The 15,119-nt window shown below is 39.9% G+C and overlaps 1 protein-coding gene across 1 annotated transcript; it reads left to right on the forward strand.

The window, feature by feature from the left end:
* The first annotated feature begins 11,984 nt into the window (after positions 1-11,984).
* On the forward strand, positions 11,985-14,802 carry otx2b (orthodenticle homeobox 2b). The gene is made up of 3 exons (XM_084143933.1): positions 11,985-12,200; positions 12,653-12,804; positions 13,191-14,802. Exons 1-3 carry the CDS (start codon positions 12,104-12,106, stop codon positions 13,809-13,811), a joined length of 870 nt encoding a protein of 289 aa, XP_084000059.1. The 5' UTR covers positions 11,985-12,103; the 3' UTR covers positions 13,812-14,802.
* The last annotated feature ends 317 nt before the right edge of the window (positions 14,803-15,119 follow it).

Genomic DNA, 15,119 nt, shown 5'->3' on the forward strand with positions numbered 1-15,119 from the left:
CCCGGCATAGCCTTCAGAGATAGCACTGTCCAGAAAACATGTGGTCCTCTCCAGCAGTCTGTATAAAATTATCTGTAACATCCTAGATAAAACAAAAAGCACCTTCATGGCCTATATATTTCATTTCAGCAACATTTCGAAAGAGCAAGAAATATGGCATCAGTTGTCAACTGTTTATTGACTATAAAGATGATACAACAACTGAACTGATACTGCTATCAGTTCAGTTGTTGTATCTTCTAGATCTTACAAAATGTGAGCCACAGTACAACTTTATTGGGACATGGTAAGTTGAGAGAGGGAGATTAGCACAAGAGAATCTCTCTGTTCGCAGTGTCTGTCCCTGGCCTGGACAGCTCAAGTAGCATCAGGACAGGAGACGGTTGTCCCCCCCTGCCCCCTCCCCCCTCCCCTCCCTCCCAGGCAGGGCCGCTTCTGTGTTTACTCTCCTAATTACAGGGGAGGGGCTGACTGACGGGCCAGCCATCCCATCTCAGATCCCCTCCAGGCCAGGGGTTCGGAACACCACAAATACCCAACCAGCACTGTCTCAAAAATGTGCCGGCAACAACATCCAACTATCATGGGGGAGCCTTGACTGGCAAAACCTGAGGGCAGAAAGAGAGATATTAAAGACATGAGAGGAATTGGCAGCGTCAGGGCTAACAGGGGGTACGCTTGAGAAGTCGAAGCAGGGAGCTGGGGGCATTGCCAAAGTGTCAGTCAAAGCAAAGTGGGGTTTGGACAAGGCACAAACACTGACTGACTGACTCACGTAAGAGCACTTCTCTCTCTCATTCTCCTCTAACGGTAGTACCATACAATGTATTCAAACAGGGTAGAGACCATGACATAAAATATTTAACTGTCTTAAAACAATTATTATATTTGGGACACCAAGTACAAAGTGTTTGTGTTTGTGTTTGTGTTTGTGTTTGTGTGTGTGTGTGTGTGTGTATCTCACGTTCCTCCCAGGGAAGTATAATTCACTTGGGGTTTAAATGCTCCACTGCTGTTGGGAGGCCTAAGCGAATACCTCAGGGAGCATGGTGGCTGACCCCCATTTCATATTCAGGTCAGAGAAACAAAACAGCGCTGAGAGAGTTAACATGGAAGAATCACTACTTAACTGGCTCTCCCTCCCAACGCCTGATATCTCACCAATCCCTCCAACACTTACCTAGCCCCCGAGTGGCAAGACAAGAAACCATTTGATAGGAATCATAAATAGTCACAGTTGTGTGAGTGCGCTGGGCCCATTTCTAAAATGTATTATGGGGATTACACACAAAATCACACAATGTAACATTTTCAAATGTGTTATGAATGGTTCCCAGAATCCAATTCAAATCCTGGGTTACCAAATAAGCCTGAACAAATCCTTCACATTGAGTTCTTACTCCTTTGAACTCTGTAACGGAGAGAGGTCCGGTCTGCAGGGCAGGTTTTACCACTTCAGGCACAGACAGAGACACCTCAGCAGAGAGAATGGGCTAGCCTAGCACTGGGCGAGCGAGAAAGAGAAAGAGAAAGAGAAAGAGAAAGAGAAAGAGAAAGAGAAAGAGAAAGAGAAAGAGAAAGAGAAAGAGAAAGAGAAAGAGAAAGAGAGAGAGAGAGTGAGAGAGAATGTATGTATTCCCAGGTCCACAGGATGTCTGAGAGCAGAGGAAGAGGCTGCTTGACAGTTACATCAACATAGATATCTTTATTTCCACACTGCTGGGGCTGGAGGATAAGTCGGCCATAATAATACAGTCTCCCAGCTTGGTGAAAAACACAAACACTGAGTTTGAATGCAAGGGAGATGATTTAAATCAAATATATTGAATATCAACAATACATCATGATATTACAAAAAATCATAACAATCATAAGTTACATTCAATACTAATTTTGAGGCATTGATGTTTTTTTTATTGTTTTTTTTTATTTGATCATTTAAAAACAAGGTACACGTACAAAATGATACACTTGATTAAGAATCATTGAGGATAAACACTAAAAAGTCTACAACCTATTTCAATTGTGGTCCTCTTCCATGATAGCATTTGTCAAATATGGCATATATGGCTAAATAAAAAACAGAAGCTAAATTGGAAGGTCAATGTGGTTACTTAGTCATATAAGATCACAACAACATATACACACTATACACAAAGGAACACTATTTGGTCATCATCATTAGACAAGGAGGGATTGCTCACAGAGGCACACTATCCATTAACCAGGATTTCACCGTCCTTTTAAAGCTACTCAGAGTGGGAATAGTTTTAACAGATAGAGGCAGACTATTCCACTCAGAGGCTCCTAAATATAAAAAATTACCTTTCCCTGTCAGGCTTCTACACACAACATGTTAGCTAGCTCTAGTGTTGTGTTTGTATGAGTCTCTAAAATGGAGAAAGTAGTGAGACAAATGCCTAGGAGCTGCTCCATGGATGATCCTATGAACCAGACTAAGCCTGGTCTGTGTGACCCTTGACTCAACGGGAAGCAAGTTGAGCTCCTGAAACTGGCTCCTACCAATATGAGTACTGTAGGTGGGCTCAGATTCAACACCACCCTATTCAACTTGTTCTGGGCTATCCTGAGCTTGCTTTTTAGTAGATTAGTTAAGCCTTCGAACCAGGAGGTGCTAGCATCAAAATGACATTGGATGAGCACATTAGCTAGCACTTTCTTTGAATCTTTGTCCAACAGCTTAGACTACCTAGCCAAGAACTTGGTCCTGGTGTAGCACATGGGGATGTGTGAAACTTATTCCTCAGCCTGAAGTTTCCCCACTTGCGCCAGCGAATAGCTAGCTTTTCCGTGGCGCCGGCTGGTAAGACGCTCCAGGAGGACGGTCACATGTGCTAGCAAGGCAGAGGTCCTGGTTTCAAGCCTTGGTGTGAGACAAATCAGGAGGAAGTGATACTCGCGACGCTAAGCAAGCAGCGTGATGTCCTTTACACTAGCAGTGACCTGACTTAGTGGCCATACTCCCCCTGCCAGGTTGCCATCTAGTGTACATCCTAAATAATTAACTGCTGTTCTGGCTGAGTACCTGTCCTGCTAGCTGTACCCTGATGTCTGAGGACTCGCTTAGTTTCATTTTGGACCCGAACAGAGATGTGCAGAGATAGCTTGTTGATGTCTGTGAGCTCTACACTCAGTATACTCTCCAGAGTGGTTTGGTTTTTGGGAGACACCAGGCGTGCAGAGTCATCTGCATAAAGAAACAGGTGACATTGAGCAGGCATCCTTCATATCATGAATGTACAGCAGGAATAACAGAAGCCCTAGCACACTCGCCTGTGGCAAGCCACAGCTTATTTTACAGTGAGCTAATGAACATATGCACAGTATCAGTCTGGCTTCATCTTGAGGTGGTAGAGAGGTATTTTTCTCCTTGTATTATTTGTCCTTGTTGGAATTCCGTGGGTCTTGACTTTGCTCCGTCATAATGATGCTGGAGGGGAGTGTAGTAAATTGAATCCATGTGTTTGTTGCAGAGGCCCTGTGCAAACACAAGACAAACAATTACAGCACTGATTAATAGGCATGCCATATTAACGGCAGGAGCAAACTCGGCACACACTGAGCCGACACACACTTCCATCCCTCACAGTCCAGTTTTATGGAGGAAAAAAATATTCTGAAGGACTAATACCCATACGGTCATGACTATTACAGTGCTACCATTTTATGAGAATATTATCACAAGATAACAGATTGCCAATACAAGTAAATACAGCGACTGACTGAGAACACCAATGCTGATACACTTGGTGTTTTCAATTTCATATTCAGCCCTATAAATAAAATAGGTGTAGTTAACACTGAGCTGAGAAGTAAGATCTACAAACAACAGATATACTTTTCAAGAGCATCCCTTCTGGTTTTCTGCAAAGTGAGTTTGACTAGATTATCCTATCTCTAACATTTTAGCCATGTTTTCACCATATCACTACCCATCTGTTCACACTCATTCAAGAGGCAAGACAATCTCTCTGTAGCAAAGAAATCTAAAGCGCACACAGCAGATCCTGACTAAATGTGGTAGGTAACAGTTAGCTTCAACAACACAGTGTGTTATTCTACATGTTTAGTATACAGTATGATTATTTTACCAATGATAAACAGACCCATGGATTTAATTTACAATATGAATCAAATAAAAACAAGCACACTATATCACGCAGGAAGGAGAGTGTATATCTCAGCATTTATCCCATTAGACTGAGAAAATGACAGTGAAAAGGCCTGCCTGCCCTAATCCCAGGGGAGCACTTTGAATGTGTTCTGATGACCTCAAAGGTCAGTGTTACATGTTACATTACACAAAGGGTTAGCCCCTTTGGCGTAGGGGAATAGCAGATAAAACAAGGTTTCCATTGAAGCCCTGTGTAACACACCTTGACCAGGACACTAGTACAGATGTAGGATCTTAATTTGAGCCAGTTTGCTACAGCAGGAAAATAATCCTGCAGCAACAGGAAATGTGAATTATTATGTGGATTATAATTAATGGACATTTTTGTAGGGGTTGACACATTTTTCGTAGGGAAAATCAAGTCTGAAATTTCAAAGTATAAATTTCAAACTTTAGAAGCCTTTTTAAATGTCAAATACACTACAAGTTTTACATTTCCTGCATTGCACGAAAGTTATCTTGCAACAGGGTGATCAAATTAAGATCCTACATCTGTATATCCATCAAACCTGCTGAGCTAACTACAATACAGCTTGTGATTATCCCTGTTCTTCCGCTCATCTCTCTCTCCCCCCCTCTCTCTCTCTCTCTCTCACTCCCCTCGCTCTCTCTCTCTCTCACTCCCCCTCTCTCTCTCTCTCTCTCTCTCTCTCTCTCTCGCTCTCCTCACAAAGTCACAGAGGGAGGGCTAGCTCCATCTACAGCTACATTAAATGTGCTCTCCACATTTCCTTTAACTTTGTGTCCTAGATTTGTTTTGTTTTACTTTTACTCAACATAAATTATTATAGGCCTACCAATATCAATCATCTGGCATTTTTACACCAACTACTGATCAATAACATAACCATAATTCAAACAAATGATTATTGCTTGAAAAACTCAGAATCTCAGATTCATATTTATATAAAGTGCACTGCATAAACTACCAGAAAAAGTTGTTCCAAGTACAGTGACATGTTTCTGGGCCTACTAACATTCTGAATTAATGATATTTACATTTACAAGTACATTTCCATTTTGTTGTTAGTCTTATACTATACATGTGTTATTGTATTTTTATTATGCCCAGCATAACATATTTAAGATGCTATAAGAACTATCTCTTGAATACACAACTTATTGAACATATAAAACTAACTAAAGGGTTTAGTAAGTTCTCCTAAATGAAGCATGCTTGGTTGAATGAAGGAGATTGCTGAAGAATAGTTATTTTATTTGTTCTGTTTCATTATATATTTCTTATGTTTATTAAATGTATTTCTTAGAAGTAGGTTGCTTATATTATGCTATTTCATTTTTTATATATAAAAGGTATTTTATGCAGTTAATTCACAGATATAAATCCTACAATATAGTATGCTATCGATGTCTTCTCTTGATCCTGAGATTGTCCTTTTATAGGTGACCCAGCTTTTATTGTTTTGGCGCAGAATAAATTCCCAGTACATTCCACTGAAACAGTCATGCGGGATTTTCAAACGAGGATGAAAGTGATGCTTAGACAGGACAAAACAATGAAGAGAAGCTAGCTTTATGTAGCCTAGTTGTGTGTGTAGCCTATGTATGTATTTGTTTGTCTGTTTGTTCTATTCTTGTCTAAAAAAGAGACGTGTGTAGGAGTGTGCCTCAGAGAGGGAGAAAGAGAGAGTGGGAGAGAGAGAGAGAGAGAGAGAGATGGAGCGAGAGAGTGCATGCACATCTGAAAATGTATAATAGTTTTTCATGAAAATGAAGTTACATTTGTGTTAATTTAAAACGGTGTAAATGTGTATATTTTAAAGTTGCATCATGATGGTGATAATTGGCATAGATGCACATGAATGTGAGAAGGCACCTGGGTTTCAATAATTGGTTAAACAAGATTGAGGTTACAATGTTAAGTGGTAGGCCTAAGTCATAGTGCGAATAGATGAAAAGAGGAAGAAGAATTGGTATAGGTAGAGTTTGATTCATACATCCAATGTGTGTAAAATGTGGGATTTGAATCCCGCAACTCTTAACCCCCGGGTTCACTTACCAGAGGCACAGATAAAAGACGTCATCAATTAGCCGTGAGTCAGTGGGAGCGCTGATTGCCAGAGGCGTTAACTCGTTTTCGCTTTAACTTCGTCCTCCTTTTAAGATAGAAATTCCCCGAGGAGCGGGTGTTTAGAATTTTATAAATAATTTAGCAATTTAAACGGCGAGGAGCAAGCGAGATCCAACAGATAACGATATTACGCACAATGATTTCCCACACAGCACTGTAATGTATTAGGCTATTAAACACACGCAGGTAAACAATCCCTGTGCGTTATTTGATAGCTCTGGCTGCTCCTGCCACCAATATGATCAGGCTATTATTTTAGTATATGTGAGCTAATAATTCTATAGGTAGCCTAAAAAACGAAATGGCATACAGTAAATTAGGCCTCAAAATCTGTATAGATTTCAATTTAGCCTATAATAAAAAAACATGTTGGTAAATGTAGTTTGTTTTAGCAATACATTTTGTCAGACCACTGTGTGATATAGCATAATCAACTTGATAGAGCCTTTGAATTTAAGGAGAGGCAGGTACAAAAGAGGGACGGACCACTTTGAAATCATACTTTCATAATGGTTAGACGGATAAACAAATAGCATATATATGTATTTTTAATTACCATACCCAAAATCACACCGGGACAGTTACAAATCAGTAATGTTAACACATTAAATTGTCTAATTGGCTTCAAAAACATGGTGGGAAAGAAATGAAGAGAAAATATAGATACAGTACGCCTATAAACAGTAGATAGATACCTGACACCTTGCCATGCCCCCATCCGTCATCGACAGAGAGTGGCTGTAGACTGAAGAAATCCCGGTCATAAATTAGATCACATGTTGAAAACTTTGCTCCAGTCGAGCTGCAGATATGATGAGTACGGAACTGAAGTTTGGTAGAAAACAAATCTAGCGGGCGTGATCCACTACGATTTCCGTTCATCAAAGTCTGTCAAAATAAATTACATTGATTTTTGCATTAGTCAATATGTTTTTGATTATCAAAGCGTAGAAACACAGGTCTAACGATTAAATACTGCACTTTTGACATACGCTAGGCTATCTAAAACGACTGCCAGAGAGGCAACTGACGATTCATAAAACTCACGGGTCTGTCTCTGTTTTATAAATCTAAATCAATATTCAAATCTGTTTTAAGTGAGCGGGTATGCCAGTGTGTGTGTGTGTGTGTGTGTGTGTGTGTGTGTGTGTGTGTGTGTTTGTCTGTGCGTGTGTAGGTGTTCCTCAAAGCTTCTTAAGATGATACATTTACCAAGCCGTGACAAAACCCTCGGCATATTGTTTTGGTGTGCATACAGGTTTAACATTCAAGTGACGTAGGCTATTAGTTGTGGCTTGAGTCAATATCAATTGCGGAAATCAGTTAGAATTTCTGTTCTATTAACTATTCAACTATAGCACCTATTCAACTATAATAATAATAATAATAATAATAATAATAATAATAATAATAATAATAATAATAATAATAATAATAATAATAATAATAATAATATTCAGGAAGATAATAATTTATTGAGCTATGGATAAAATACATTTGTTTTTTGTAGAGGGATGCCATAACGCTACGCAACCTATTATTATTTACACATATCACAAATTGTTGTGAAACGATCATTCAAAATGTAGGCCATAGGAAATAACGTTGGAAGAAAAATGACGTTTTCATTATTCACATTAATTTAAAAGAACTATACCTTTTAGAGAGAAAAACAGTCTGCGTTGATTTTCTCCTGAAGTGCATGAGGTCCACTGAGTTCTCCAGTCAATTCAAGGTTGCAGTAAAGATGTATCCACTAATTTAAGTAGGATGTCACCCAACTCCTGCAGGGATGGTCTTCTCTCTGTTGATTTGTTCCAACCACGACATCATGTGTTAACATGGCTGAATATTTAAAGCTATTAGCTTATTTAAAAAATAAGCCACCGGGAATTATTATTACATCTGTCAATAATATATGAGGCCCAAATCTTTGGTTAGTCTGCCTCATATATTCCCTATCCTGACTGAATTTTGGTATCTCAACTTGATCGAAGCGGGCGCTCTGTGGATGGGAGCACAGTTTTAAGGAAATAAATCTCCCTAAATCCCCCCTTGCTACGCAATGGAATGTAAGAGGACCGTGTTTCAGCCTCCACTTGGAGCGCTTGCTTTTCGCCCGGACGGTTTTTGTCATGGCCCCAGAATTGTCATGGATTCGTGGGGAGTGCTCCATGTTGTTATTAGCTCTTGTTATTAGTCATTATTCGGGAGATTAACAGGCTGTGGATTTTGCCCACTGATCTGGAACCATTTATGAATCGTGGGGGTAGTTTCCTTTTTACCATAATTGGGAACATTTTATATCAAAATTGTTATATGTGCTAAACAGACGTAAATAATGTATAATCAAGTGATGGTTAAATGTGCTCTGTCCACTAACCACTCAAATGAGTCGTGATGCAGGGAAACAACTGTTCCTATTCCTTTGCTAAGATTTCCAGCCCTGTGAGTTTGAGGTTTTATTACTAATTTACTGTCAGCTCCGGGATGAGAATGTTGTCAGTCGCCCCCTCGCTGCCATTGGCTGAAGAGTTTGCGTCAAAAAGTAGCTAGCGACATTTGCTTCTCAGCAAATTTCCCCGGGAGAGAGACAGACCCCCATCTCCGAGTGCTCCAGACGTTCTCATTGGCCAGCCCTCTCTACAAATCCAACTCAGCAACTTCACTCAGAACAGACTAACAAATCATAACCGTATGTATTTTACCATCATAAACGGGTTTGCACTCTACCATACATTGGTGCAAGTGTTGAAGATTAAAGTTTTGTCGGTCTTTTTATTCTAATATATCCAAAGCGACAGTTACTTTTGATTGGTTACCTTATAGGATTTCGCAATTATAGAGAGAGGTATTTTATTCAAGGAAACGATTGGACAAAGAACTATCTTCTCCGGCCACAATCGAGAGTAAGTTGCTATGTATTATTAATATTATTATTATTATTATTATTATTATTAGTAGTAGTAGTAGTAGTAGTAGTAGTAGTAGTAGTAGTAGTAGTAGTAGTAGTAGTAGTAGTAGTAGTAGTAGTAGTAGTAGTAGTAGTAGTAGTAGTAGTATAGGCTATCATTATTATAGGTATAGAGTCGTAATTGTACAACAAAAGGATGAATAGGCTACCTATTAGCCTATATGCTATACAGGCATCGTCCCACAGGCAACATCCAACAGCAAAAATAATAGCCTATAACAATAAAATAAATACAATTGTGTATTAGGCCGTATTAGGTTACTGTGTTTGTACATCAAATTTACGGTCAATTAACACCTTGCTTATCCAGGAGAAAGAGCGAAACGTCCTGACACATATTAATCGACTGATAAAACTCATTAGACCACTGAACACTCCGGTGTGTATTGTGTATGGATCTTCAATGTAAATCCTACTGTAGAACACTGGAAAACAGTTTTACTACACAGTTTCTGTTCTACATGTGACAATGAATTTTGTAGTTTTTAAACTCAGTGCTAGTTTGTAGCTACATTTAAACCCAAGTTAGGCCAATAATTCGAGCCGTAATGTTCTTCAACATGAATATTATATTTTACAAATTGAATAACTAATGTTTGTCACGATGACTTTCTTCAATCTGCATCCCAGTGAATGTTCTCAGTTTGTGTGAAAATGCATGCAGACAAAGGGCGATAATTGAGGAGGCGTGTAGTGAAGCCCCTCTCTGCCTGTACAACACCTCCCTCCCCGCTCAGTCCTCCATGGAACAGCCATGCGGGACAGGGCATGCGGGAGGGTCATGGCAATTCTCTCAAATATAGCCTGCATCGCAGAAATTGTGCACGTTTTTATTAGTGTACAGAGCTGTTGCAGGGAGGGGTGTGTTTATCCGTAAAAAAAGTCATAGAAATCAAATAGTCCAATTCACATTCTAAAAGTGAATATTTTTCTAACACGTTAATATCAATTGAGTAGCCTAAAATCAAGATATTCTTAAAATGTTTTGCCTAGAGGCTATTATTTAGCATATATACGCCTGTAAATTGATTTGTTTCCATTATCCAAATGTCTAACTACAATGAAACACTTATGTAAATGTAATGAATTGTTGTATCATGATTCTGCATGCCATATGGATATGAAATAAAATAGAGGAACCTGTGTATTTTTGTTAACACTTATTTTCGTCAGTTTGCAGAGTTATTATGGCCGAATGCTGTGCAGAGTTGAGGATAGCGTCCTGTAATTAGGGTGCGCGTGCCACCCGGATTATCTCATTAATTAATCAACAAACACATTTATCATAATTAATTATTGGACTGGGTCATTATTATAGAGCGGGTGTGCAACTGCTATACGAGGTCTGTTTTAAGTGTGACAGATTGAGTGGAGGGAAAAAACCGTTGGATGGATATTAAAAAATGCAAGAGACGGTTATAAAGTAAACTATTTAGACAAAGATGTATTGGTTTATTGGTAAGGGTGTGGGTCACCACAAGTTGAATTTAAACCCGTTTTCCAGGTAGGAATATTCCAATATCATCGAATTGTTCAATCTTTATGAAGATACTCCCGGAAATATGTTAACCTAATTTTTAATCAGAAATATGTATGTAAAGCCATTGAGGTGGAAAGTGGCATACTATCGAATATATTAAAGTTAGTCCTATTATGCTCTCATTTGTAAATTCAAAAACTCAATATTTTCCTGTGCAATATTATTTTAAAATTTGATTGATTCATCACCAATGTCAAAGTATTAATAAAGCATGCATTTACCAATACATCTTTGTCTAAATAGTTTACTTTATAACCGTTTGAATGTCAAGGCTGATGTGCCCTCCAGCCCAATACTACGTTTTTTTTTTAAATGGGTTTTAACACCTTTAAATTAGTCAAGAGGCGTTTTGACAGTGGGAGATAGGGGGAGTTAGCCCATAACTTAGAATGCGGTTGCCTGTTTGGTTAACTCAAGTCTCCCTAAGCATATGGCCTCGTTATCAAAACATTTCGATTGCCTTCTGAACGTTCTTCAACCTTGGAAATCTAATTACAGAGAGCAATTAATTAGGATGGAAATAGTGAAGAACCTATTGGGCACAGTCGAGTTCCCTTCAAGTTTTAAGTTGTTAGCTGAAGTAGACCTCTGTTTTCACATTTTAATGACACCCTATTCACATTTATAGCGATTACTGGTGCGGACAAAACCAAGAGGCAGAGTGAAAAGCTTGGGTTAGTGAAATACCTAATGTACAAAATGGGCCCGATAAGTTGACTGCATTGTTAGCTACTTTTCGCCAACGGGGGTTTTGTTATCTGTCGGGTCTACAGTGTCTTTGTCTCGGCAAATGGCCCCCATCAATTCCCTTATATTTGAGACAATTAGCTGGGTTCTATGTAAATTGTGGTCCTAGCTGAGTCCCAATGTGTGTGTGTGCATTTGAGCGACTGTGTTTTGTTCTTTTAGAGGACTTGTTGCAATTATAGGATGTTGCTTTTTTTGGCTGGGGGGAGGAGGGGGGGGGGAGGAGGGGGGGGGGGGGGGGGTTGAGGGAGGAACGTTTGTCAAGATGAGCCAAGCTCAAGAGGACAGCTGGGGGTCTGGGACTGTTTTAAGAACATGCTGCGGCTGGATAGGATTGTTTCCCAAGTAATCACAGGGCTGAGTCCATCAAATGCTATTTAAACTGGATGCAACTTGCTTTGCTAAATTTCTTATCTTATTGTGATTTCTGGAACAGGCATCCAGCGGCAAAATCGAGACAGCGAGAAAAAGATCAGATAAACAACCAAGAACATCTACGAGCCTTACCCAATTTTCAAAATTTTCTCCAACTTTACCCCCCAGTCCAACATTAGCATGATGTCGTATCTCAAGCAACCACCTTACACAGTCAATGGACTGAGCTTAACGACCTCTGGAATGGACCTTCTGCATCCATCCGTAGGCTATCCAGGTGAGTTTCAGCACTTTTTAGGCGTGCGCATGGATGCTTTAATAATTTATGTCAACTCTTCATTTGATTAAATTGTCCAATTAGGATCAAATCAGGTAGGCCTATAGCCTACTAAAGCTTTAATGAGTCTGATTACAAAAACATGCCAAGGGATTCTTGCTACTAATGCGTAATCATATTGCTGCAATGAGGGAAGACGTCAACTAACTGTTGCATTCTGTAGTACTGACTTTAAAATTATTATTTCATTAAATGTTTGTAACGTTTCATTGGTCCTGAATTTGTCTTAGCGCTGAATAGCAAATACATGTGAAACAAAGTTGTTATAAGTTACACTTAAAATCGAATACAATTCATTCACAGTTGTGTCTCAATATCCCTACTTTATATTCTGATAATCTCATGTGGGTAGAATTAACATTTTAAATTATGCATCTGTTTATTTTCAACAGCTACACCCCGCAAGCAGAGACGAGAAAGGACGACTTTCACACGCGCCCAACTTGACATTTTGGAGGCACTGTTCGGCAAAACTCGCTACCCTGATATATTCATGCGCGAGGAAGTAGCACTAAAAATCAACCTACCGGAGTCTCGTGTACAGGTGAGTGTTGACCAAGACAAAACAGAATATATCTACCTATCCCTGTGAATAATAAATATCCTCTGCTTGTGGCAACTCAAACGAGGAGAGGAGACATATGGCCATAACAATAATTGGCATAGCATTCATAAAGAGACCCTTTGAAAAACGTAAATGGATTAATCAGTATACTTTAATTTTAATTTTAAGTGTCAACCAGTGCTTTTCAACATCAGTATAATAATACATCTCCAAAGTCTATGATCAACACAACACACATAAAGGACTGTTTGGTTCATGCGTCAAATGCCTATTTTCGTCACATTTTGGAAACTCTATATATAATAGATGGCTTGTTTAAACTGTTTGGGTGATTAATTGTGTTTGCTATTTTGTGTTTGTTTTAGGTTTGGTTTAAGAACCGAAGGGCAAAGTGCCGCCAGCAGCAACAGCAGCAGCAGAACGGGGGCCAGAACAAGGTACGACCAGCCAAAAAGAAGAGTTCTCCAGCCAGGGAAGCGAGCTCTGAGAGCGGGGCGAGTGGCCAGTTCACACCGCCCTCAAGTACTTCAGTCCCGACCATCTCAACCAGCACCGCGCCAGTATCTATCTGGAGTCCAGCCTCTATCTCTCCGCTGGCTGACCCTCTCTCTACCTCCTCCTCCTGCATGCAAAGATCATACCCAATGACCTACACACAGGCCTCGGGATACAGCCAAGGCTATGCCGGATCAACGTCATACTTCGGCGGAATGGACTGTGGTTCTTACCTTACTCCCATGCATCACCAGTTGTCTGGCCCCGGGACGACACTCAGTCCTATGAGCACCAACGCCGTCACAAGCCATCTGAACCAGTCCCCTGCATCCCTCTCCGCTCAGGGCTACGGAGCCTCGGGGCTAGGCTTCAACTCCACTGCAGACTGCTTGGATTATAAGGACCAAGCGGCATCCTGGAAACTGAACTTCAATGCAGATTGCTTGGATTATAAAGATCAGACTTCATCGTGGAAATTCCAAGTCCTGTGAAAAAAACAATATGTAAACTATTCAAACAAAGACAATGATGATAAATCAAACATATAGCTCTGCCATCCTTCAATAAGATATATGCTTAAAAGACTGAATATTCGTGTCGTCGGTAAGGAACTGCGAGAGAGAGGGGGCTATCGGTGCCTCGTGTTGTTGGCATGATGTTTGGCCCCAGCCCATAGAGGAGAAGTTATACTTTATTTTAGCGTTGGCTAAGAGACTTTATTTTCATTAACCTCACAGGTTGTAGCCCTCTCATCTGTATGTCTGTCAGTGTGTGCCTCTATGCTTACAGCACCTGTTGGTTAATTTAAGGAAAACTCGGAGTGGACTCTTAGTAATTTATGGTACATCACAGCCACGGAACAAATCCTTATCCAAGAACAGAGGAGCCGATCTTTTGGTTAAGAGCTTGGGATGGACAGGCTTCGTTTAAGCCTTACAACTTGCCGACCTATTGGCAGAGGGACTGATCAGGATGATGTGTGGACTGCGCGCTCCCGAGGCGACATGGATGCACTACTTTATTTAAGAAAAAGTGTTTATAAGGAATCAATATGTAGTTTCTAAGAGACAATCAGTGTGTGTCTTATATAAATGGTACATATGTGTTTTTTTTAAATCTGTGCTAGCCTTCGAAACTGTGATCTGTTGTATTGTATGCAATTTGTGAGCTCCCTCGCATCAGCGATGACTCTCTGCAGTGATTTTAATAGATTTTTAACTTTTTGAACAAAAAAAAAATTATGGATAATGATAAAATAATTCTTATTGCAAGAGACAACCTGACTGTCCAAACCCATGGTAGAACATCTGAGGTGATACTGGAAAAGAAAATCGATTGCTGAGAGCTCTCTAGACTTGCCGTGTCCCTCTCCATTGATCACACACGCTGACTGTGGATCCCTAACATGGCTCCAAAGATTGTGTGACCCCACCGCTGAACAGACATGAATAAAGGTCCTGTGATCTGACCCCCTCATTTATCAATTAACTTAATATGGATTCACTATTGACTGTGAGTGAGTGTGTGTGTGTGTGTGTGTGTGTGTTGATGATCATATTTATGTATTTTACAAGGTCATCCTTGGACCGATATGGATTAAACGTTGTGGATGTAGGTTATATATGTATTGTATGTCCCCTCACCTTGAATCAGGGGCGGACTGGGACCAAAAATCAGCCCTGGCATTTCTAACAGGAGGACTCCACAAAGCCCATTTTTTTGCCCCCATTATTAGCCAGAAAATGATCATTTTACACACAAAAAGAAAACAACCTAGACATGCCCACTAGGCTCAAATT

This window comes from Coregonus lavaretus (assembly GCF_964263955.1).
Source record: "Coregonus lavaretus genome assembly, chromosome: 27".
Taxonomy (NCBI): domain Eukaryota; kingdom Metazoa; phylum Chordata; class Actinopteri; order Salmoniformes; family Salmonidae; genus Coregonus; species Coregonus lavaretus.